Below are 27,794 nucleotides of genomic sequence, written 5' to 3'. Positions count from 1 at the left end.
ATTGCAATGGTAGTGATAAGGGGGATTGCTCGATTGGTGGAAAGAGAAAGAGATAAATATTTGGGAGTAGAAAGCCTCCTGGAATGAAATGAGAACAATGACAATGGAGGTGAGGATGTGGTTTGGTGGTTGGTATTGGCACATCTAGCCGCTTGGAGAATACCTCCTTCAATTGAACGGAGAGTGTCCGAATTGCATCTTCTAGTTTTTCTAACTGTTTCTACATACCTAGTGGGCTATGTTAACAAATTGTTACATATATAGAATGGTAGTTTTATTGAGGAAGTTCGACCTCTTGCACAAAGTGCTTTTGCAAATAATTCATTTGATGATTTCTTATTCCCATATGTAGAGAGTTTAAATAGACAAAGTATAATTCGAAAATAATAACAACCCACTACAACAACTAAACATATTGAAGTAAAATAAACTACCCACTACTAGCACTTACCTTGTAACTACCTAGAATCCATCCACTAACTTAAAATAAACCAATAATTAAAAAATAATAAAATAACAAAACCGTAACATTGTATTAAAATAGTCCAAAGGCCTAATTTATTAGAGTAGCGTTATTCTTACAACCTAAAAGTTTTATAACATATTTTTTCACTATTGATTTTCGTCAATCAAATGTTATGATTTATTATAAATTAATGATTAATAATAAATATGACCCGATAAATCATAACTGTTGGATTGACATAAATCAACGGAGAAAAATAAGTTGTAAAACTTTTATATTGTAATAATAATGCTGCTCAATTTATTATTGAAAACTTTTTTTCCTTCTATTGAAGATCCATGATTATGAATGACTAACAAAACTTTTGTAAACAGATTTGGTATTAGTTTTTTCATTTTACATGAGAAATTTTTTTCTTCCTATACATATAATAAATGAGTGGGGTCCACAAAAAAGTAAGAAGACAAAAAAAAACAATGTAGTTTTTCTCTAAAAAAGAAATGTATGACTTGTTTTTTTTTAAGTAGACGACCAAGTTTTAGTTAAGGTTTAATTTTGATTAATTTTTAGAAAAAAACTATTACTTTAAAAAACTAATTATAAATTATTTTAAATATTAATAAGTTAATTAAAATTTACATTTAATTTATACAAATAATAATTTACAAAAGTTACTAGAAAGAATGAACGGGTATCACTTTCTTTTGAAAGCTTATAAGAGCAATATTGTTTGAATATTAAAATATAATTATAACACTTTTTATATTAGCTTTGTACAAAAAAAAATCATGATATTTATATGATAAAAAATTTATAATTTTTTTACACACTTCTATGTTGGAAAATAAAAATATTAAAATGTATTTTCTTAATATTTAGATAATAATGTAAAAATAAATAACATTTTATTATTGTAATTTGTAAAAATATTACTCCCGTTACAGTGAAGAACCTGTTCCCTTAGAAGGGGGAAAAAAGAGAAATGATGATGAGAATGCAATTGCAAAGTGTAACAGCAACCCATGAGACCACATGCAACAAGAAATTCTTTCTGTCAACGGTCAATTGAACGGATATCAGGGGACAGGCACGTGCGGTGGGTAGCAGAGAAGTAAGTCTCGGTGCACCAACGGTCATATTTCACAGGCATCATATAACTGCACCAACGGTTATATTTCACCGACATCCTACAACGGTCGTATAATTATATCAGCTCACATCTGTGCCGTTGGTTGGATCTGTATCAGACGGTGGTGAGGAATCCAAGGTTCCCCTTGTTTTGTCTTCACCTTGTTCTTTTTCTTACCTCAGTCACTGCTAAATCAAATCAGTCGTAGGCCCAGCAAACACAAAGCTATGATGGAGACAGTGTTGGAGTGGTGAAGTGCAACAACTCATATCAAATATGAAGGAGGTCCCCTAGTACATTATATAAAAGCTTAACTCTTTAAAGGTTTGTGTTTCTTTTGGGTAAGTGATCAGCCTTCAAATTAAGAGGTGTTTCTTCTTCTTTCATGCATGTCTGAAGCGTTTTCCGAGGTGGGGTTTCTGGCTTTTGATCCTCCGGGTTCCTTTTCAGCCATGACGTTCTTGTTGAACCTTTCCGCTGCTAATATGGGTTTGAATATTTCTCAGGACTTCAGCCACAAATTTGAAGAAGTATGTTTCTATTTCCCCTCCCTTGTTCTTAAACAAAATACATCACCGCATTTTCTAATGACCATTGCTTGAATGTTTCTGGAATCCGATGATCGTTTTATGTGGTAGGTGTTTTCATTAGTCTTGCCAATTCTTTCATTCTTTTCCAAGTGGAGATTTTATTTTATTTTATTTTATTTTAGGTTTTGTTTGCATATAACAACAGCACCTCCCCATTCTTTTGCATTTACAGATTCATCTTATCACACAGCAACACTTTGAATTTGTAAAGAAAAACTAAGAGCTTGATTCTTTAATTTTTCTCAGGCTTGTTTTGGAGATATTCATCGGATTCCTTTTCTTTCTTTCTTTTTTCTTGGTTTCGGACTTGAAAAATTCCTTAGAAACTTCACACACACGTGTACACATAGATCGTCTCTCTGCATTTCTCCTCCTCTTAAACATACACACATGCAAAGTTTTACATGAGTTTCTACTACGGGTACTCTTGAGGTTGAAATAAAACCAACGCATACATTTCCTCCATTCATTTATACATACATATATATATATATATATACTTGATCAAGCTATTACTAGATAGATAGAAAGAAACAAAGGGAAGGGAAAAAGAAGCAGCTAGCAGCATTGGGTGGGGTGAATTAACCAGCTTTACAAAAAGCATAGAGGATGTTGGCTGGGTGTTCTAGTTCTACATTGTTGTCACCAAGGCATAGATTGAGGAGTGAAGCATCTGCACAATTTCAAGCTTGCCATTTCCAACAACCTTCGATGAGCACGCAGAGATTGGACTTGCCTTGTAGCTTCCCGCGGAAAGATAGCTCTCGTTCGCAGCAACTTAGGCCGGTGGGCCTTTCAGTGGAGAAGCCGATTGAAGCCAAGACCGGTTCTTATTCTCTGAAGCAGAACATAAGACTTCCACCTTTGGCAACCACATCACAGGCGGCCACAAGCACTCACCAGATCAACGATGAGTTTTGGGACAAAAGCGCTAAGAGTCTGAAGAGGCTTGCAGAGCACGAGTCTTCTCCCAAGAAAGCCAAGAGAAAAAAGGGTAGCAGCGATGATGTTCTGGAAGGAGGAGGAGGAGGAGGGGAGGGTTTGAGTTTGGCTCAAATGGGTGCTGGAAATTTTTGGTTACAGCCTGGCCTTGACATGACTACAAGGACTTCACTTCCTTTCTCTCTGACTTGTTCAGGGGATGAGGAAAGGGTCTGTTTTGTTCCTAGTGAAGTGGTTTCTGCTCCTGCTCCTTGGGTGGAATCTTCTATAACTAAGATCACGGACCTTGGTGAGAAGAACGCTGAGGGTAGCCACCACCTTCCTCCTGTAAAGGAAGCCTCACCCTCCGATTCTTCATCAGAAAGCCAAGGCTTGAGCCTGAGGTTGAATGAGAATGTCTCGGAGCATGAAGTGGGTAATGGGTCAGGGATTCCTCCGCATCACTATCAAGGCACTGAGGTGGAGACAGGAGAGGAGGATAGCCAAGAGGAGAATCGTGGATTTGAACTTGTTAGTTTACTCACTGCTTGCGTTGAGGCTATTGGATCGAAGAATGTGGCTACAATCAACCATTTCATAGCAACATTGGGTGATCTTGCGTCTCCAAAGGGAACCTCAATAAGCCGTTTGTGTGCTTATTTTACCGAAGCCTTAGCCATCAGGGTTACCAGGCTCTGGCCTCATATATTTCATATTACCACTCCTCGGGAGCTAGATAGGGTGGTGGTGGAGGATGAAACTGGCACTGCATTAAGGCTTCTGAATCAGGTCAGTCCAATCCCCAAGTTCCTTCATTTCACTTCAAATGAAATATTGTTGAGAGCTTTTGAAGGGAAAGACAGGGTTCACATCATAGATTTTGACATAAAGCAAGGGCTTCAATGGCCGAGCTTGTTCCAGAGTTTAGCTTCGAGGACTAATCCTCCAAGCCATGTTAGAATCACGGGCATTGGGGAGTCCAAGCAAGAGCTGAATGAAACCGGTGATAGGCTTGCTGGATTTGCTGAGGCATTGAACCTTCCCTTCGAGTTTCATCCAGTGGTGGATAGACTAGAAGATGTGAGGCTTTGGATGCTTCATGTGAAGGAACACGAAAGTGTGGCTGTGAATTGTGTTCTGCAGCTACACAAGACGCTTTATGATGGGAGCGGAGGAGCTTTGAGGGATTTTTTGGGGCTCATTCGCAGCACAAATCCTACAATGGTGGTTATGGCAGAGCAAGAAGCACAGCACAATGAGGTCAGGTTGGAAACAAGAGTGTGCAATGCTTTGAAATATTACTCTGCTCTGTTTGATTCCATCGATCACTGCCTTCCAAGAGAGAGCCCCATGAGGACTAAGATAGAGGAGATGTATGCTCGAGAGATCAGGAACATCATTGCTTGTGAAGGAAGCGACAGGTTGGAGAGGCATGAGAGTTTCGTGAATTGGAGGAAGATGATGGAGCAAGGAGGGTTCAGATGCATGGGAGTTAGCGAGAGGGAAAGGATTCAGAGCCAGTTGTTGTTGAAAATGTATTCTTGTGATAATTTCAATGTGAAGAAGCAGGAGCTAGAAGATGGAGCAGCAGCAGCACTAACTCTTGGTTGGCTAGATAACCCCCTCTACAGTGTCTCGGCATGGGCACCAGTTGATGCTGCAGGCACTTCATCCTCTGTTTCTCAGCCTATTTGATTGCCGTTGGGGGGGGGGGGGGGGGGGTTTTCTTCATACATTCCGTCACTCTTCACGTATACACACAGAGACAAAAGAATAGAGAGAGAAGTATTCTTTGTAGGTAGGAAAATTGTTATTATTCTTTCATTCTTTGTTGCAGATAAAGAATTACCAGTTCAAAAAGTGATTAGTACAATTTGTATGAATACAGCAATTATGTTTTCTGTTCTTTATATTATAGGTCAGATTTTTAAATATCAGATACATTTGGAGTCAATTTGTTCTCATTATTTTATTCTTTCTGTAAGATGAAATTCAGTCCATTTCTTCAATGTTTCGGAGAGTCAGTTGTGACTGGGGAATTCGGTCATTATATATGAAATGAATTAGTTTTTTGTGTCATTCTCTGCTCTCTTTACATTCTTTACCTATTGCTATTTCGTATCTAATATTCATATACAAGCTAGTCACACATCTCTACCGTTTTCTCATCCTTTCAAGCAAGTTATGCTACTGTGCTTACTCTTCTAGCTGAAATGTAGCTTGTAGCATCGTTTTCTGATTGTTTTTTTAATAGCTCGATTATCATGTGCTCACTTTGATTAGTCTCCATAGCTGAATATGAACTTCATATCTTTCAAAGCACACAGACACCAAAAGTTACAAATTTCAATCAGAAACAGATGTGTATGTATTAATACAAGTCTCGTAGAGACCCAGCTCTAAAACAGGTATCTGTATCCTTGCTAAATATGAACGTTTGACATTCCAAAGCAATGGACACGAAAAGGATCAAAAAAATTTCATCCTTATTTGATAGTTTTACTCAATGTATCAAATAATCCCCGGATGAAATAACAATGATTTATTTATTAGAATAAATCAAAAATAAAAATTACTGTTAATAAGTCTTATTTATATGCGTGAAGTATATGTAATAGGGAAAGAAAATTTGTGCCACGTAAGTTGTGTCTTTTTAATTTTTTTTACTCTATGTACTTCCGGTAGTACATAATTATAATATGAAAAGTTTTTTATCCTTGCTAAATATGAACGTTTGACATTCCAAAGCAATGGACACGAAAAGGATCAAAAAAATTTCATCCTTATTTGATAGTTTTACTCAATGTATCAAATAATCCCCGGATGAAATAACAATGATTTATTTATTAGAATAAATCAAAAATAAAAATTACTGTTAATAAGTCTTATTTATATGCGTGAAGTATATATAATAGGGAAAGAAAATTTGTGCCACATAAGTTGTGTCTTTTTAATTTTTTTTACTCTATGTACTTCCGGTAGTACATAATTATAATATGAAAAGTTTTTTATCCTTGCTAAATATGAACGTTTGACATTCCAAAGCAATGGACACGAAAAGGATCAAAAAAATTTCACCCTTATTTGATAGTTTTACTCAATGTATCAAATAATCCCCGGATGAAATAACAATGATTTATTTATTAGAATAAATCAAAAATAAAAATTACTGTTAATAAGTCTTATTTATATGCGTGAAGTATATGTAATAGGGAAAGAAAATTTGTGCCACGTAAGTTGTGTCTTTTTAATTTTTTTTACTCTATGTACTTCCGGTAGTACATAATTATAATATGAAAAGTTTTTTATCCTTGCTAAATATGAACGTTTGACATTCCAAAGCAATGGACACGAAAAGGATCAAAAAAATTTCATCCTTATTTGATAGTTTTACTCAATGTATCAAATAATCCCCGGATGAAATAACAATGATTTATTTATTAGAATAAATCAAAAATAAAAATTACTGTTAATAAGTCTTATTTATATGCGTGAAGTATATGTAATAAGGAAAGAAAATTTGTGCCACGTAAGTTGTGTCTTTTTAATTTTTTTTACTCTATGTACTTCCGGTAGTACATAATTATAATATGAAAAGTTTTTTTTTCTCTCCTTAGTCACATAGTTATAACATGAAATTTTTTTTTTCTCTCCTTAGTCACATCAACAAAAAAGTAATTTTTCATGTTATAACTATGTACTACCGGGAGTATATAAAGTAATAGAGTAAAAAACTAAGGGAAAACTTTTTGTCCTTTCAAAGGATGTAAGTTGTGTCCTTTTAATTTTTTTATTCACTCCCGGTAGTACATAATTATAACATGAAAAATTATTATTTTTCTCTCACCTCAGTAGTCACATCATCTGACATGATAAGTAAAAAAAAGAGTAATTTCTCATGTTATAACTATGTATTACTAGAAGTACATAGAGTAAAAAATTAAAATGACATTATTTACATCTTTTAAAATGATACACACAGAATCCAAAAGCTAAAAGGACACAATTTACATCATTTAAAATCACACACCATCAGCCCTATGTAATATAATACAAAATTTAATAGTATATTATTCAATGCATCAAATTATCTTTGGATGACAAAGCTAAGTTTATTTTTTTTGTCTATGCTAGGGTAATACTCTTGCCTTATAATGGAAGATTTCTTGCAATTATATTTTGACTTACTTAAATCAAAATAATTAAAATTAAAACATGGTGCCTTTAGAAATTGAATCGATTGAGCCGTTGTTGCTTTACTTTTCGTTTTGTTTTGATTTTTATTTTTCGTTTTAAAGGAAAACTCACTGTTGAGAACAGCACAACTTTTTCTAATGACTTATCGTTAAAATAACCGTTATATATCAATACTTCGCACTGAAATTAGACTGCATTGGAGAGCATCTGTTATTCGTAAACTAAATTGTTAGTAAAAATAATAATTATACAATGGATATTTGAATATATGACCTCGTACCCAAACCGCTCCTCACTAAACCAATTTAATGACTTAATGTTGTAATTGTTTTGCAATGCTAAAGTTTGTATTAAATAATAGTAGTTCAGTTGGTGCCAGGGAACTAAGCAGGTGAGGGTGAGAGCATTTGTTCGATCTTTTCTATTTCTGTTTTTGAGAGAGATCTAAAGTCTTAATTGCGGGACCCGCTCTAAATCGAACTAGTCGCGAAATGATGAAATGATTGGAATATTTCAAAAAAAAAAAAAAAGTTTCATTGTTAGTGTTAAATAACTTTTTTCAGAGGAAGTTGTTATAGTTCTTTGTCTTAGGGGCGGTCTTTAGGCACGCCGAAGAGCTACATGACCATGGTCCATGGTGGTGCCGTGGTGGGCTTGCGAAAATGGGGTTGGGTACCAATAAAGATACTCTTATATTCAAGTTTATTTCAGAGCTAAAGATGGACAATAAAGTAAACGAAGAATTTAGTGTACTAGAGGCAATAATCTAAAGGTGCTTAAAAATGGACGAAGTTCTTGATAAGCTAAGACAATGGGTTTAATTATGGTAATGCACTTAATTTTTATTTATTTTAAATTTCTCCACCAATTTATTAATTACTCATCCAATCCAATTAAGTTGGAACCATTTGGTACTAGGGATCCATATATTGAGTTTAAGGGCTTGTTTGATGTGATGTATAAGGCCTGATAGTATAAGTTTATATTATATGTTATGACATTTTTAATTGCTTGGTATGACTATCGTATAGTATAAGCTTATACAGCAGGATCCCTTTATACATCAAAATGATGTATAACTTAATCAAGCCTAGGAGGGTAGGATTAAGCCTGATAAATGATTATGTATTAAACAATGCAATTATCAAGAATTAATATATTAAAATAAAAAATGATTTTTCAATATATAAATTTTTAAAATATTGGAGATTTTATTTTTATAAAAATTAATATTTTTTTGGACACACTGATCAACAAATTTCTACAAAAATTAATATCATTTGATATATTTGGAAGAATTATATAAATTCATTATTAAATGTATTTTTGTCAAAAATATTTATTTTTATCCTATCTAGTATTATACATGTATTACCAAACATTGGATGATATTATCTTATACAAAATATTATCTTATACAATATCATGTCAAACGCTAAATAGTATTAAAATTTAATCAGGTCTTATACTATCAGATTTTATACTATCAGACCTTATCTTCTACAATATATTATCTTATATAATATCGTATCAAATGTTGAATCATATTAAAATTTATTCAGGTCTGACTTACACTAGTTTGATGTATTAAAGAACTCTGTTGTATAAGCTTATACTATACAATGGTAACACTAAATAACTAAAATATCATAATCTATAATATAATCTTATACTGTTAAGTCTTATACATCACACCAAATAGACCCTTATGCCTTATAGTTATAACAAAAAGAAGAAGAAAAATATCTGAATCCAATGAAACCCCAGTTCCTCCACTTGAGAGCATTTGTAGTAGTTCCGGCACAGTTATTCTTTCTATTAAGGAGCTGTTATTTAAAGAAAAAAATAAAATTTCTCTCTTTTCCATACAAGCAAGTGAGAAAATACTCAAATTTCCCTCCACTTGTGAAGGAGATAATATAAGAAACTAGGAAGAGAGAATAAGAAAAGAAGAGGACAAGAGGAAAAGTAGAAGAGAGGAATGAATTTGGGGATTAAACAAAGCTATTTTATTCAATCCATTTTCTGCAATATATAGGAACAACTCGTATAACTAAACGATAAGAATGAAATTCTAGACTAATCCTAATCTAGTTGCAATTGCTAAAAATGTTACTGAAAGCGATAACAATAAAAAGCTACGATAACTTTGAGAGGTATTCAAATGGCTTGGGACAATGGCTGGAGGAAATTAGTTATTGAAAGTGACTCTTCAACAGCGGTCACGTGGCTTACTGCAAGGAGTAAGCCAGCCTGTGAGTATCATATTGTTACTCGTATACGGGCTTGGATGAATAGAGAGTGGTCTGTTGTTATTAAGCATTCGTACAGAGAAGGAAATTACTGTGCGGATTGGTTGTCTAATTTCCTTTTGTTGAATCCGGAGTTAGAGGACTTTTGTATTATTTTTGTCCCCCTCCGGGGATTTATTTCTTATATTTAGCTGATTTGGGTGATTTTGGTAGAACTCGTTGTATTGGGCCTAGTTAGCCTTTTCTTGTGGGTGGGTTTTTTACCCCTTCAAGGTACCCAAAAAAAAAAACAATAAAAAGCTAAGCTAACTGATTATTTGAATTTAAAATGATAAAACCATCTATCTAACTACTGACTATAGGGACTGGGCTTCACTTCTCATAATCCATTAAATATTTGGGCTCCTTAGTGTGCCTCTGGGGTCAGCTCCCATTTGTGTCTGCTACAATTCTCGACCCATGAAAACTGACCTTGTCCTCAAGGTCTATGTCAGTTGGGTAATTCAATGGTCTCTTAATATGGACGTCTTTGATCGATTGGGAAGGAAGCTGATCTTGGAAATCAGGATTCTACAATCTAATAAGTCGGTGGGAAAGGTAGTGCAGGTCCTAGCTTATCAGTCTGAGGGGCTGTATTGGTAACAGCTATGTCAGCCTCGAGACGCGCACCCTGAGTTGTAGCAGATGTAGAGTCTTCAAATTTTGAATCCTTCATTACACGTTTGCATTTCTTAATTGCAGAAGCATTATTTCCTTGCGTCTTGTTCCCAAACAATGCCATTTCTTTCTCTGCCTTAACCATATCTCGAGTTTCCTTTTTATAATTGTGAAGGTTTTGTCTTTGTGTTGTTGGAAACTCCGGGTGTACTTCCTGTTCGCGCATGACCGACGGTAGAGGGGCTTGTATTTCCGTGCGATTTCTGTTCTTACCCGATGACTGTAGTGGAGATACCAGTCCTTCAAGCTCGCGTGGTTGCGAAAATGGTGGTTCTAACTCGGCGTCCTTGTCTGCGACGGCGGTGTTGGTGTCTGGTGGGTCTAGTGTTTGTTGTGGTGCTGATGTATAAGCGCCAGTCATTGGTGTTGTGAGTAGCTCCACCTCCGATTCGTCTTCCCAAGTCGCCACATCTGGGGGAAGTTCTGTCCATTGGACCAGGACCTGTGGAATCTGACGTCCCTGACGGTAAATGGTTCTAGTTGACACTAATGTAGCTGGTGTATGATGTAGTTCCGGTTTCGAAGGTAGCACTGGAAATGCAACATGAGTTGAATGCTTCGCCGGAAAATATCTTCGCAGTAGCGAGATGTGAAAGACAGGATGGATTTTAGCATCCGGTGGTAGTAGTAGACGGTAAGCAACGGGCCATATTCTTTCCAGTATCTTAAATGGCCCAAAAAAATGCGGCGCAAGCTTTTGGCATGAACGACGATGGATGGATAATTGACGGTAGGGCTGCAACCGAAGTAAAACCAAGTCACCCACTGACAAGGTGAAATCTGTCCTTTTTTTATTTGCTTCTCTTTTCATTGCTTGTTGTGCTCGTTGTAAGTTACTGCACAATTTTTGCAAAACAGAGGTGCGTTCTGCCAAAGTTGAATCAACAGCTTCCAATGGGGATAGACACAGAGAGTGTCGAAGTGTGCATGGAGGTGGTATGCCAAAGGTTGCTTCATACGGTGATAACCCAATGCTTCTATTAAAAGCGGTATTATAGTGATATTCTGCTAAAGGTAGCATCTTTACCCAACTTGTTGGTTTATCAAACACAAAAGCCTGTAGATATTGTTCTAACGTTCTGTTAACTCTCTCTGTTTGTCTATCGATCTGAGGGTGGTAAGCTGAGCTGAAGTGCAGCTGAGTGCCCTGTATTTGAAAAAGTGATTTCCAGAATGCGCTTAAGAAAATAGGGTCTCTGTCTGATACTAAGCTCTTTGGAGGTCCATGCAGTTTACCCACGGAATCCAGAAGGCTTGTGCGACCTTTGTAGCAGTGTATTTTGTTGGAAGGAGGACGAAATGGGCACCCTTAGTGAGGCGGTCAACTACCACCAATATGACTGAGTATCCTTGGACTAGGGGAAGGTGAGTGACAAAATCCAATGATAGTTCAGACCAAATTGCAGCTGGTGTAGGCAGAGGCTGGAGTAACCCGTAAGGTGAGTGATTGTTGGGTTTAATTCTTTGACATATATCACACCTTTGTATGAATCGTTGTACATCTTTTCTAACACACCTCCATGTATAAAATGTGCAGAGTCGAGACAAGGTTCTATGGACTCCTGCATGTCCCCCCACTGGAGTACAATGGAACTCCGCTAAAAGTTTGGGTATTAAAGTGGATCCTGCTGGCAGAAAAATTCGCCCGCGGTGCAGTAAAAGGTCATTGTTTATTTCCTAGTTGGTAGATTTATTTTTGGATGACTGTAATTCTTGCATAATCGTAGACGCATAGGAATCCTGTTGTAATTTAGACTGTAATAGTGAAGAATAATCTGTGTGCGGCGCGTTGAGGACGGTGAGATGAGAGAAGAGGGACCCAACATCCCCTTGGAGTGTGCGTGAGAGACCATCCGCCACAGCATTTGATCTACCAGATTTGAAAGTAACAGTATAATTATAACCTAACAATTTGACTAAAAATTGTTGTTGTTCTGGTGTCTGAATAGTTTGGGACATCATATTATGCAGGCTCTTATAGTCTGTTCTAATGATGAACTGGGATCCTAAGAGATATTGACGCCACTTGGCCACAGCTGAGGTGATGGCAAACATCTCACAGATATAAGTAATGTTGCATGCGTTTAGACAATTTGCTACTATAATAAGCAACTGCACGGCCTTCTTGTAATAACACAGCCCCAATACCTGTCCCATTTGTGTCTGCTACAACTTGCTTCGTAATCTTCTATCCCCCTCTGACCCCTCAGAGCGATAACTTCTATTTCATTTGGTATAAGAGATGACAACTTGTTGTTTGCCACCCTGACACCACTTTGAGCAACTTGACACTTGTAATATATAATATACATTCTTTTGTTTTAATTAAATTGTGACATTATTGGTACTCCTGGATTCTTATTCGCTTAGAAAAAAGCTAAACAATCCAATTTCAAATTATCTGCATTAGCATAAGGGATTAATGTATTAATATTATTGACCAATGCAATTCTAAAAAATTAATATATTATTTTAATATTAATATATTAAAATAAAAATTAATTTTTCAATATATTAATGTTTAAAATATTGGATATTTTTATTTTTATAAAAATAAATATTTTTTTTGGAGACACTGATCAATAGATTTTTATAAAAATTAATATCATATGACATATTATGAAGAATTATATAAATTCTTTATTAAAGGATATTTTTATCAAAAATATATATTTTTATCTTATCTAGTATTAAATAGTACATTGACAAACATTGGATAATATTATCTTATTCAATATCATGTCAAATACTGGATAGTATTTGTACCTCGGGTAGGGATGTGCAAAATATCCAATTGATCCAAACCAAATTAAAAACCAAACCAAATTAAAAAATCGGTTAAAAAAATATCCATTTTTTAATTTTAAATATGGTTTGGTTATCCATTTATCAAATGGTTTGGATATACTGGATAACCAAATCGTATACATTTTTTTTCTTACAATCTTAATTTCCACGTCTTAACAGGTACGTTTTTTTTTTCAGTTTGCTTGGCACTCACTCTGCTATATCAGATTTTTGAAGCTAATTTTATCTTAGGGTTTCGGTTTTTTCCCTTCTTTTTTCAATAAATTTTCGGGTTTGTTTGTTTGATTTTAGATTTAAATTGATTTGTTGAGATTTGATTTTGAATTCAATTGATTTTAATACTTTCTAGGTTATTATTCTTGTTTTGTAAAAAAAAATTAAAAATTAGAACAATGTGTTGAAGTGAACAACAATCTTCACGGTTGGATCCATTAGAACAGTGTGTTGAAGCAAAAAGTCCTTGTTGTTGTTCATGTTCATCCATTACCTCCTCCATCTTCTCCAAAATCTCCACCGTGGTTGGCCTATTTTCTTGGAAACGTGTTACACACATGAAAATCTCTACATCCTATTCATTCAAAAAAAAAATTGTTATAAAACCGGTTTTAATCTTGATAACCGGTTTGTGGTTTATAACCGGTTTTAAATTAAAACCGGTTATGAACCACAAACCGGTTTTGAAACCGATTTTAAATCGGTTTGGACAAATTAAAAACCGATTTTTTTTTAAAAGTGGTTCGGTTTAAAATTCAAACCGTTTAAAACTGGTTTGGTTCGGTTTTTGACAATAACCGAACCGAACCGCTCCATGCACACCCCTAACCGCGGGGTACATAAGATGTGTCCCATAGAGGATGAAGTATGTTGATATAAGGGGTGGTTATAGTGGCAATGGTGGAGACCAAAACACTAGTGAAGCTTTCCAAGATACATCAGGGGGGTGTATGGCAAGGATGGCTCTGCAGAGGAGCAGAGTAACAACATAGATTGAGAGTGGAGAAGAAGATCTCTCTCCATGTGTGAGAGGGGTATTTAGAGAGGAGAGTCCTCTCTAGCATGGAGGAGTGAGTTGATCAGTCCCATGAGCTGTCTCATCAAGTCAAGTATTGTCCTGAGACAAGACATGTTGCCCACTGTCAATGTATAAGGGCAGCTGTACAGGGGAGGGAAATGTCCCAATGGTGAGCCTCTATGGCTTGCCATAGATGCCCTCTAGAAAGCTATAGATGTGAGCTTTAAGAGATTGAACCCAACTGGTAGGCCTAAATACTTCGCTTAGGAATTGAATCAACAATCTTTCAACCATAACAGGTAGCTCTTACGACATAACCCACTTAACAACTATGTCACCCTTTTATATTAGGGAAAAATGTGTATAATGTTAAAAAATATAAAGTTGTGCTATTTTAAGTGAGAGAAAGAGATAGATCATGAGAGAGATTGGATGGGAAATTTTTTAAAAGTATGAGTCACATCTCTTTGTGAGAGTGAAATGACACAAAATGTGTCACTTAAAATAACACAACTTTTCCCTTTATATATTATTGAATAATCTAAATTTGGCCGACGAAAAGCTACCCAGTATTAGATTTTTCAACTATTTAAATGTCACTTTGCAAAAATAAAATAAAAAATCCCAAATAATTCAAAATAGAAAAAAATTACCAAAATGATAACGCGCATTGAAAGAATGCGTGTTTAAGTCGTGCGTGAATTAATCTGCATAATTGATCAAATTAATTATTGCCAAGTGGTGTAATTTTAATCAGCTACGATTTTTTGCGACAATTTACTAAAGCAGAGACACGTACCAAGCCACGAACCTCATGTGGGACTGGTCGACGTAACAAATTATTCAATTCCCTTGAATAAAATTAGTCACGGTTATCCAATTCCCTATTGATAATTTTTTTTTTATTTTAGTATTTTTTAAAAGAATATAGTTATAATAGTGAAAAAGCCCAAAGCATTATGTGATATTTTTTATTCACGTATCACAAATGAATAACTGAATTTAGTGCATTTTTGCCCATTTGTTTTATGATATATGAACAAGAAACATAATATTATCTAAAAAAAATATATGATACAATATCTTTTTTCAGATATCACAAAATAAATAAACAAATACATATAAATCTTCCATGTATGTAATGCCCTAAGGATTTATTCCAATCATGGAGCATTAGTATACATATTTTCATCTGGCATTGCCTCTCTTATCCATTCGGCATTTGGACGAACATTTGATGCTTGTTTTGCGTGCAATCCAATGGACGTTTGCTGTAAGCCTCCACGAAAACCAACGAATATACGCGTTGACGTATTGTCGAGAATCTCGAGATGACTCGGAACTTCTGTCAAGTAGTCTCATTAATTTGTGTAGGACTTTTAAATTTTAATACAGTTAGTGCGTCGAACATATTTGAAAGTAGTTCTTGGAGATGGGAATGTTTTTGTTTAAATATATCATCTCCACTTCAACAAAACCCCTTTACACAATATATTTATTAAATTATACGCCATGAAGATGGCAAGTTGTTGCTTGGATAAGATTACATTAAATTAATAATTAACATATAAATATGAGGCTGTCATTGCCGATGATGCTTTCTCTTTCAAATTGCCAAAAAAAAATTAATAATTAACATATAAATATAATTTTTAAAAATAAATGCATTTCTTATGATCAAAGATGTAATATAAAATAATTAATCTATTGTTTTAATAGAATAAGTCATCTATTTTAATCTGATAACTTAAGTTTTTTTTTTTTAGACATATGACTAAATGATTTAAAGTTTGATCCTTATTCTCCCTTTCTATTAATAATTTTTAATAAATATTATAAAATTTCTTAACATAAGTAAGTGTGGATGATATAATGGTCCGATAAAAAAACTTAATTTCCTGATTTTAGTTGTGCGTAAGAAAATTTTTCTCTAAAATAATGACTTGAGGATGACATACTGAGTGAAAGAAACACACATTTATTTTGAAATAAATAAATGAATAAATTGTTATTATATATATATATACTATAAATAACTATATAATCTTTAATAATTGTACACATATATTATTTAAATTCAATTAAAGACATTAAAAATGCATCAAAATCTTAATATACCTCAAATATTTCTCAATGAAGATTAATTCGAATCAAGATTATAAGTTGAATAATTTTTAAAAAAATGGGGAGGGCCAAATCCCAGAAAAAAAGTTAACAAGGTGAAGAGAAATCTTAAACCAGAATATTATTCATAATTTCATATAAGCTAATAAAGACTAAAGAGTCGTGGTAGAATGAGGTGAAGATTTTAATTTTAGGAAAAATATTTCTCCGTTCACCAGAAATAAAATTATTTTTAGTGAGCTCAAAATAATATTGTTTTGAATTATAAGATTAAAAAATTATAATGATAAAGACTAAAATAACCCTGCAATATATTATAATTATAAAAACACCTTAATTTTCAGCCCAAAATGACGTCGTTTTGATCTCACTGGAGATAACTTATCTCCATTGACCGGAGAAATTCTTTACCCTTAATTTTAATACATTTTTAATATAAAAAACTAAGCTTACAACTAATAATATATCAACATATTATTGAATGAGATTGATTCTGTTAATAATTATATTATAATCAAACTGATTAAATAATAAGTGTTTGTGGGGTCCATTAAAATTACGTATATTGATTGATATTTACCAAAATAATAATAAGGAAAAAATATTTATTCGACAATTTTTTATTTAAAACTATTATTTTTTATTTAATATTTAAATTAAAAAAATTTCACTTTCTCCTATAATGTTTCTATTATGTAACTGATTCTTTCACAAAACATATTATTTTTTACTAAAATAATATAATTCTATATCTTTTAAAAAAATAAATATTAATTCCTAATAATAATAATGAGATAATATCACTGAACGGATCTTAAATGACAAAAATTTAATAATATAATATAAGTCTGATTAAAAATATAGTATAATAAATAATAAAAGAATAATATTTGAAAATAATTATTCCTTTCGAAAATGTAGCATCTCTGTGCAGAAGATATAAAAAAAATATTCGATATTTTTGAAATAGAAAAGTATTTTAATTTAAAATTTATTGTATTTTTTTTATTCTTATTTATTACTAAAGGGATTAAATATTCTCTCGATATTAGAATTAGCTTATTACGGGTTTATGTATAAAAAAAAGCTTATAACGGATTAGAAGTTAAATCTGTCTAGTTGGACTAACTTTATAAATGTCATTAAAAGATGTCCACAATCATGTAATCAACATCATATTTAAGTTATATTGAAATTTATAAATTTCAATTACATGAATCTATTATTGCAAATTTAAGAAAAAAATGCAAACTAATGACTAAAAAATAAGTAAATAAAAATCACTACCAATTACCAAATATGTACATCAACTAATTAGGAGTTATTTCAACTTAATTCATAATCTGGAGTAATCGGAAAAATAGATGATATAAGAAAATTAAAAAATCCAAACAAATTGCACACATAATCAACATTCAACACGCCATGGACCCACTAAACCCGAGTCAAAGTGGCTTGTAGACCGATTTTTTTTTTTTGACAATTTTTTATACTCAAAGAAATTATTATTATTGTTATTATTGAATTGTGTGAAAATAATAAAATACTACTAAATAGGTTATGATAATTATACAAGTAATTTAACTTTAAAAAGTATCAATAAAAATATTATAATTTCAAAATGTATACATAATTAATTAAAATAAAATTTAAAAAATATAAATCACAATAGAAAAAATTGAAATGATAAATTAAACATAATTAATTTAAAATTTATAAAATTAGAATTAAAATAACTCATGTCATTTTCAAAAACAAAAATTAAATTACTTCTAAAATACTATGCTTTAATTTTAAAATATAAAAAGGGGAGTCATTAGAGTTTAGGGAAAAAAATGTTAAATAAAAGTAAAACCATATACCTTTAAAAAATTATAATAAATAATTATGTATTTTTAACAATGAAGATCATATTTTATTAAATAAGAGTGTGGATAAAATGAAAATACAATATTTTGAAAGAAAAGTAATAATAAGAGAAATTAGTGCTGTACCTTGTCGCTTTGGCGGTTCTTTATCCCGATCTGCTTTCCGTCCAAATGAGATACCGCTGAGCTGGTTTTGTCAAAAACAACAAACAAACAAAGAAACAAAGTCCACTAACTACAACTGATACGCGTCAGTTACAATTTAAGAATGTTCATAGCAAATTCCCTTATCTCTTTATGAAACGCATCTCGAGCCTTTCTTGTCTCGTATTGTTTTTTTCATGGGTATTCGCTTTTCATCTTGTCACGCTCATTCAACTGCCTCTCCATCTCCCACTCCCACTTTGGGGGGACTACCGGAGAGTTGCGTCGCTTTGATCCTCGGATACGCCGAACCTCCGCAGATTTGTAAACTAGCAACGTTAAACCGCACTTTTCGTGCTGCTTCCTGTGCTGATTTTGTGTGGGAGTCGAAACTCCCAGCCAATTACGATGTTCTTGTTACTAAAATCTTCGGTGATTTTCCCATCAATTTGGGCAAAAGAGCAATCTACGCTTCCCTTTGTCGCCTCAATTCTTTTGACGGAGGCACCAAGGTAATGAGATATGTTTAAATTAAGTCAAACTTGAAGATTCTCAAACTTGTGCTTAATTTGTTGTTTGGGAATAAATTGTTGGTATAGCACCAAAGATTCAGTACATACTATCAATAGAAGTATTACATGTCAAATTTTTTCTGTCAAATTTTTTTTTCTCCTATTATGTATAATGCTTTCATTGGTGAAATGGACACTTTAATGCAAGAGTAATACCAAAGATTTATTTGTTGTTTGGCTGATGAGTTTGAATACATTTGTTTTTGCAGAAAGTTTGGCTGGATAGAAGCACGGGTAAGCTTTGTCTGTCCATATCATCCAAGGGACTATCAATAACCGGGATTGACGATCGAAGATATTGGAATTATATCCCCACCGAAGAATCTAGGTGAGATTCTTCACATTCATCTTCTTAGCATATAGAAATTTTCTAGCATTGGGAATGGGAGCACTCCTGTTTCTTATCATGTAGCCGTATTTTTTGGATGACTTATTTCTAACATTTTGGTCTGATGATTGATGATGTGGGGCAAGTAAGGGAATGAGGGGAGGGCAAGGGAAGGAATTGAGGGATAGAGAAACTCAAAGTGGAGAAAAAGATGATAAAGAAAACGGGGAAGGATATTCTAAAAGCATTACTGTCAATCTTACTACCAATCAATTTCACCGTTAGATCGATTATGTTATCCAATGATTATATTTATTTTTATCTTTGTATGATTATGATTTTTCATATTTAATACTTCATATTTATTTCTATTTTTGTATAGTTATTATTTCTCATATTTAATTGCTTTCACATTAAATATGGGGAATCAAAACCATACAAAGATGGAAATAAATATAACCGTTGGATCAACATAATTGATCTAACGGTGAAATTCATTGGTAGTAACACTAATTGTTGTTACAATATCCTACTCGAAAGAAAATATTCAATTCTCAATTTAAGTTTAAGGGGGTGTATTAGATTGAGATTTTAATGGATTGTTTTTGAAAAAAAAATCAATTGATATTTAATTAGGATTGATGGATAATTTCATATAACAATTTTAATAAACATTTTTAAAAAATATTGAAAAAAATGAAATAAAAGATTTTAAACGTGAATAATATGCTCCATCACCCTAATATCATGTAAAGGTATCACACAGTCTTAATGAATTTTATGCCAATAAATTTTGGGATAGGTTATTCTACCTATCATTTACCTTTGCCTACAACTCTAAAATACCGTAAGATCAGAATCTTAACTAATCTTTATCTTTCTCTCTCCGCTTGAGATTCTGATCTAATAGTATTTCAGAGTGGTAAGCAAAAGTAGGCAGAAAAAATGGTAGGTAGAATAACATATCCCATAAATTTTTGATTTGATTATCCTTCTTAAGAATTTTTTTTGAATATTTGTTAAAAATTCATATAATTTTTTAAAATCTTATAAATTTATATTGTCCTTTCAAATCTTATAAATTCTATAAACCTTTAAAATCCAATTTTATAAATTCTTGATCGTAAAAAAAGTCTTTTAAAAAAGCCTTTAAACTCACTACAATTCTAGGTAATTTTTTAAAATTTATAGGTTTTTTAATCTCAAAATAGTGTTTTAAAATCCTAATCAATACAAAATCCAGGGCATAACAATCCTTGAATAGACCAACCCAGCTTGTTTACGGTGCAATGATAAAATACTAAAATCTCAAAATAATCCTAGCGTGGATCAAAGAAAAAACTAATAACTCAAAATACTAAAAGAGGGGAATAAATAATAAACTCATCAACTACATGACATGTGAACTAAGGAGTCAACAAACAATCTCACTTGTGTCTTCTTCTAATTTTATTTTAAATATTAAAGCATGAAATTGAAATCCATACAAGTACGGTCTATATATTTAGGAATATTAAAAAAAAAAAATTTAAAATTATTTAGATTATTACATGATGTTCATAAAAAAATAATTTTTTAAAATTTTAATTGTTGTATAATAAATGATATGTTTGATAGAACAACAATAATAATAGTATTACATTATAATCTATTTAATAGGCAACTAATTATAGTCATATTGATTTTTTAGTACATCATTTGAAAGAGGAAAAACTTATATTGAAGTAAAATCATTGTCAACACGTGTATATTGTGCTCCTCCACTGAGCACATGTAGCTAATGTTATGCATATACAAACCATGGTTGGTGCTATTGTGAAGAAAAATTAGTCGATTTTGTTGAAGATTAGAAGTTGAATCACATTCTTGTACATGCTCCTTTTTCCTTTGTTTGTCTTGTTAATTATGCAAGTTGTGAAGCTCATAGTCAAGTAGTTTGATTGCCAAAATGATAAGTCTATTTTAATGGAGCTTTGTAATTAAAACTGAGTTATCTTCACAGATTCAATAATGTTGCATACCTCCAGCAAATCTGGTGGTTTCAAGTGGATGGTGAAGTAGAGTTTCCATTTCCAGCTGGGACATATAGCTTATTCTTCAGAATACATCTAGGGCGAGCCTCCAAGAGGTTTGGAAGACGGGTCTGCAACACTGAACATGTTCATGGGTGGGACAGAAAGCCTGTACGATTCCAGCTTTGGACTTCAGATGGGCAGTATGTTGCATCCCAGTGTTTTCTGAAAGGACCCGGCAAATGGAGTTTTTACCATGCAGGGGATTTTACTGTTGAGGATGGCAATGCATCAACAAAAATTAAGTTCTCTATGACTCAAATTGATTGCACACACACTAAAGGTGGTCTATGTCTAGATTCTGTGCTTGTATATCCAAGTGAATTCAAAAAGGTTAAAGCATTTTTGGATTGCTCCTAATCATTTTAGGTAGGATTAGAATGTATGTCTAACATGTATAGAACTTAGTGCGGCGTCAGGAGAAATGAAGAATCGAGTTTTTATGTGGTTCTTTAGTATTAGAATTTTGAAGAGGATGAATGTGTGTAATTTTACTAGTTTCTGTCGATTGGAATGGATCGTTCTTTCATACGATGTAAAGAATGTCAAAATTATTGCGAGGAACAAAACAATGTCAAAATTTGCCACTAATGAAAAGAAAGAACCATACTATGATATAATGTAAAGAATCAATTCAATCCAAAAGCTTAAGCTGTTACGTGACGTTACTTAACGAGTTTTATAATTCTCTAACACGTTAAAAATTGCAAAAGAAGGATAAGACTCCAAGATCCTTGAAGGAAATCAACATGGAGTTCCACAAACTCGCCAAGTAAGGTACCTATCACCATCTCATATACAGAGTTTCACTTGATATTTCCACACTTTAAACTGGTTTTCATATTTGTACAATGAATGGTAATGAATCAAAGAGGTTTGTAGGTTGCAGCTTTGCTTTTTGAGGCGGAGTTGTAGCAGAGATGGATGTGGAGAATTTGTCAGAAGATCTTGATGAGAATATTGACTAAATTGGACGAAATGTCAGCTGAGAGAGATCTGAGATTGAAGCGAAGAGAACAGGTAACCATTGAATAATTATATTCTATGAATTGCTAATTATGTCATTTAGTTATACGTTTTGGAAAAAAAAAATTGTTGAAGGTTATGATTATGACAGTTCAGAAGCATATTTTAAACTCTAGATATGTTGAAGATGCCAAACTCCATTTCCCACAAAAAAGAAGATAACATGTAGTAAATCAAGAGTAAGGTGTATTCAGTGTTTCAAAAGCAGCACATACAGGGAAGGCAAGGAAATACAACAGCAGAGCAAATTCCTTAGTAGCAACAACCGTTAAACATTCATAGTTGTAGTAACAACAAAATGGGAAACTTTTTATTAAAGCCCCCTAGATAGAAGAGTACATTCAGTACACTTAGTCGTCTAGGCGTGAGTGTTGCCAGTTTCTCTTCCCAGTTGATTTTGCCTTAGTATACTAAATTCGTTAACAGACCTACACAAATGATTGGGCTGCAATTTAATTCCAGAAGTTAGTTCTTGCATGGGGTGGTTAGTGTTTTGCTCTCTTCTCCTATTTGCTGCTGGGATGATCAGCTCTTTCCTATATATTCATAAAAATTTCTGAGGAGGTGGGTTTGCAGAGTTTGGGGCTGTAATGAAACTGTCTAGTTATAAATTTTAGATGGAAACAACAAAGAAATTTATTTATTTCAACACCAGCTGTGAATGCTCATCTCTGCCGCTTGGTTTTCATCCCCCTAGTCTGTCAGTGGGATTTTGCTAAAGGGAGAATTTTTTCTTTTGATATTGGTGCATAGGGACCATGTAACCAGTCATGACTCATGACCTTCATTATATACAGAAGATATTAATATTGAAATAAATTTTGCTGCTAGCTCGGGACCATTCCTCTATTAGGCCAATCACTTCACCAGATTCATTTTTTATATCTGAATCCTACTCTAAATTGAAGTGGCTAGCACTGGTATGTAAAGAATACAGATATTAATGATCTGTGAAGAACTTCAAGAGACTTGTTGTTTCCTTTAATCTGCACAACTATAACAACATTGGGAAATTATGTATGCCAAAAGTCAAGAAAAACTCTTCTTTGAGTGGAGTAACGTTCAAATTTCAAACAAACATATAACCAAAGTACCCAACAACAGAAACAAACCAGAAAGTTTAACTACGTGTCACTTTATCAAAAACAAATACCAGCCAAATCTGCCATCAATGCTACTGCAACACATGGGAGAGCTAGTTTTGATCTTCCAGATGTTTACATCCCACATTGTAATAGGAGAGACTATGAAAACAATATGATTGATTGCAGAAACAAGTTTTGCAATTATAACAACTCAAATCTGTACCAATCGTATTCTTGGAATAAATCTTTGGTGCTACTGTTGCACTAAGATTCAGTGCATCCTATTAATGAGATCATTACATATCATAGGAGAGAAAAAAAAACTTTAACTGACATATAATATTTCTATTGGTGGGATGTACTGAATCTTTGGTGCAACAATAGCACCAAAGCTTAAACGGCCAAGGAAAGAAATGAACTTGATCAGTAGTCGTTGGCCATTCTGGACAACTTAAGATTTATTTAACCAGTGTCTATCTTACGCGATTTTATCAAAATAGAAAACCTGATTTCCTTTTGCCCCACAAAGAATTGGAAAATCATCAAATGATAGGAACCCACAGAATCACCACCCCAAATGCTAATTCAAAGGATGAGATTGTTCAAAACCTTATAAATCTCATACTAGTTGCCTACACTATCAATATGGGATTCCTAACACTTACCTCGTAGGAGAAGTTTAAATTGTGAAGTTCCAAAACCTGCACCCAATATGTAACCCATTATTAATTACTACACCTAACTAAATCACGATCCATTTCATTTGTACTTCGTTGAACTAAATAAAAAAAAATGGAATGTGCATATGCAATTGTAAATCTTAGACTTATTTATTGTCCAATTGTTTTAGGCCTGGGATCTGGCATATGGATTTAGAGTTTACTAAATAAAGCATAACAAGCCAATCGCATTAAATTCAAATTTGAACAATTTGTAATTCATACTCCAACTCCAATTGCGTCTCCACCCAAACTCCAGGGCTCCCAATTGAAACATGAAAGAAACATTACCATGGTAATGTGTAGTACTTAACAATTTATAATACGAAACTATAACGCCAACAGTTCTCGTACACCTCAGGGGCAAAAGTAGGACGGCCCGGCCTATAAGGATCTATGGCCTATCCTATATTAAGTCAGACTCGGCCAATTATATATAGGCAAATAGAACAGACTCAAACTTTTAAGAAAGCCTATTTAAGAAGTAGACCATAGACTTTTTTTTAACATACCGGGCATATAAGCCTACATGCCGGCCTATATCATATTATTTATTTTAAAAAATAAAATAATATTATTTATAGTAGCTCCAAATGGTGATAGCTCAGTTGGTGCATATGAGATGTGTAGGTGGTGGAAGGACCTAAGTTTGATTCCCACCAATACAATCTTTAGGAGGGACATAAAATATATACCAATCTTTTCAGTAGCATCAGAATCAACATTTAGTGCTGGAGGAAGAATTATTGATGCTTATCGTTCTAGCTTGGCTGAAGATACCGTCCAAGCTTTAATATGTGGTGAAAATTGGCTACGTAATAAATATGGATTGAAGAAAAAATAAAAGGTATAAAAAGGGTTTTTGTTTCTTAATCTTATTTTCTTTCTATTCTTTAATCTTATTTTTTGTTTTCTACATTTACAAATTGTTTGCCAACTTATGTAATCTTGGAATTGTATTTGCACGAGAGAGAAGATGATGAGAAGTTTTTGGCTACTACAAGCATCATGATGTGTTTGTAGGGTTCTTAAAGTTATTTTAATTTACATAGTATGGATTAGTTTGCTAAATCTGATGAAATATATGTTATTTGGTTTGGGCATTTTACTTTTGAAAATGACTTAAATGCAGATTGTGATAAGTTATTGTTGTGATTTATGTTCTGTTGGGACGTTGAAATTGTGATTTTTGTTTTAACAACAATCACAATATTTTGTGAAGTTGATTAATGGTGCTGCTTGGAAGTTAAAAATTAACATACTAACGAGACCATTTGTTTTTTTATAAATGGATCAGACTATGCTCATAGTTAGACTCATACTATGCTATCGGGCTAGGTCAAATTGAAATTTTTTGACATAGACTTAGACTTTTCAGGACAAAACTCGGTCCAGTCCAGCCTAACCCACTTTCACTCTTACGGTACACCCAATCAAACAATGACGTTATTCTGGCTCCTAAAATCCGTACTGTTCATCTCGCACGTCTATATGCTATGCTATCCGAGAATTTCAAATCGGGACCGTTTGCTTTTATGTGAAAATGGAAAAAATTTGAAGTGGTCCAACCGTCCAAGCCATGTGAAAAATTGGGTGGTCCTTCTTCATGTGTTTTTTTTAGAAATATGCATTCACTGATAGCTCAAAAGACAAATCACAATAAGTGGGCCGACACCAAATTTCTATTGGAATTTATATATATATATATATAAATTGTATAGACAATCTATTGGTTATGAATAAGAAGTTTGGTAGTGAAAAGGTGTGCCTTTTCGTCGACAAACAGATGTATCTTTTCATCCTAAACGATGTGTTGTTTCATCCTAACGGACATGTTTCATCCTAACGGACATGTTGTTTCATCCTTGAATGGGTGTCTCTTCATGTTGAACGAATGTGTCTTTTCGTGTCGAACGAATGTGTCTTTTCGTGTCCAACGAATGTGTTGTTTCGTCGTCGAATAGGTGCCTTTTGGAACGTGACTTTACGTTGTCTATAAATAGACACTGACACCTTCAGAAAATGGATCCAATTTTCTGCACTGAAACTCTGCCGGAATTTTTCTCCTTCCGGTTTTGCATATTCCTTTTCATACTCCGGTGTGATTTCCTCTGGCATATTGTTGTGTTCGTTTGGGCTGTTGATTGGTAGTGCCGCCATTCTTCAGACGAAATCCGTTCTATCCTGGGAGACAAGTGTCCATCAACCTTGGGCATCAGTGAGGGGGCAAATTGTCTTAAGGAGACACGTTCTGTGGGCTCGGATTTTATTCCTCTGATATTGCATTTTTCATTCTTTTGATTCTGTCTGTTTCATACATATCAAGTAAGTCTATTTTTTAATATTTTTAATTGCACAGTGACAATTCTGATCATCTACTCCCTTCTGGTTTATTCATGGGTTCAAACCTCTTAGTGATTTAACATCACCCACTGTCTTCTATAACAATCTTAAGACAATTTAGTGTTTTGAACCTGTGATCAGTATATTTTATTTTCTGTATTATATACTGTTTTTAATTTACTAATTAAAAAATTAATCTGTGTGATTGATCGGAGTTTTTGTTTGTGTAACAGAAATAAAATTTCTAATATGTGTATTAGGATAATTTTTATTTGGATACCAATCTGTGTTCTAATGGCAGAATTTCTATATTTTTTTGTGAATTTTAAATCTGTGTTTAGAAAATAACATGCATGAATACGTTGAGTTTTAAATGCATTTATTGTGTCTATAATGGACTTGAATATTATTATACACGCGATAATAACCGAAAGAGAGATACTTTAACATCTGAATAGCATCACTCTTTGATGATGACCGTAAGTGGTTTTTGCATTTCGTCATGCAATTGAATGACATAACCTTTTGGTGAAGACCAATCATATGTGACAGTGTTGAATACATTGAAAACTATATGCATTATTGAATGCATTACTCCTTAGTGATGGCCGTAAATTTCTGGAAATTCGGTTGCCTGTTGATACTTCACGGGTTGTCTTTGTTGGTATGATAAGTTGTTTCTCTTCAATTTAAATAATAGTAACTGCACATAATATTAGCCTTCGATGGATGCTAATATAACATAATGGCCGTGAATGTTTGCATGTGTGTATGAGTGTTTGCACGGTTGAATATATACTTATATAGAGTCTCGGTATTCGTGTTAAAATCTTTATTCTCTAAATACATTTCATTTCACCGTGATGCAACTAGTCTGTATTCGATTGGTGACATTGCAATTTGTTGTATTTTGAATTTTATATATAAATTCATTTTCGATTTTCGTTTATGTATTCAAAAGTTACGTAACAGTAACCTTGCAATCTTTAAAACTCATTCAGATTTGTCTTAATTGAATTTTTTTAAAAAAATAATTAAATAAATTTGATTTTGACATTTCCATTGTTGTTTCGTACGACGTGCTTAGAAATTGGCTTCATTTCTAATTGCTGTTACGACTTCATGCTTGCTTTGAATATATATATTTAAGTAATGCCATCATTTGAATAGAATGAGATTTTATGCAATGTAATATGATGAGTTTTATGTAATGTTATATGTGAATATGGTTACTTTACATCTCGGTTTTTGTATAATGAACACAAACCAAATGTTACTTTGCATCTCGATTGTCGTGCGATACATATTGCTTTTGAACATCACTGGATGCTGGCCGATTGTGTTAATGAATTGTGGCTCTATTATAATCTACATGCTTTGATGGTTGAGCACGAATGCACATATCAGGTTTTTGTTTTGGT

At 33.2% G+C, this 27,794-nt stretch overlaps 2 protein-coding genes across 2 annotated transcripts; both read left to right on the top strand.

Moving 5' to 3' along the window:
• The first annotated feature begins 2,794 nt into the window (after positions 1–2,794).
• On the top strand, positions 2,795–4,801 carry LOC133284285 (scarecrow-like protein 28). The gene has a single exon (XM_061481286.1). The coding sequence runs from the start codon at positions 2,795–2,797 to the stop codon at positions 4,799–4,801; it is 2,007 nt and encodes a 668-aa protein (XP_061337270.1).
• A 13,608-nt stretch (positions 4,802–18,409) lies between these two features.
• On the top strand, positions 18,410–21,710 carry LOC133284310 (F-box protein PP2-A12-like). Its single transcript, XM_061481311.1, has 3 exons — positions 18,410–18,740; positions 19,010–19,128; positions 21,131–21,710. The coding sequence occupies exons 1-3, from the start codon at positions 18,426–18,428 to the stop codon at positions 21,558–21,560; spliced, it is 864 nt and encodes a 287-aa protein (XP_061337295.1). The 5' UTR covers positions 18,410–18,425; the 3' UTR covers positions 21,561–21,710.
• Positions 21,711–27,794: the final 6,084 nt, after the last annotated feature.

The sequence above is a fragment of the Gastrolobium bilobum genome, unplaced genomic scaffold, assembly GCF_033153095.1.
Source record: "Gastrolobium bilobum isolate Gb01-03AN ecotype WA unplaced genomic scaffold, APGP_CSIRO_Gbil_v1 utg2926, whole genome shotgun sequence".
Lineage (NCBI taxonomy): Eukaryota > Viridiplantae > Streptophyta > Magnoliopsida > Fabales > Fabaceae > Gastrolobium > Gastrolobium bilobum.
The sequence above is the reverse complement of the archived record's forward strand: the minus strand, read 5'-3'. Positions and strand labels throughout refer to the sequence as shown.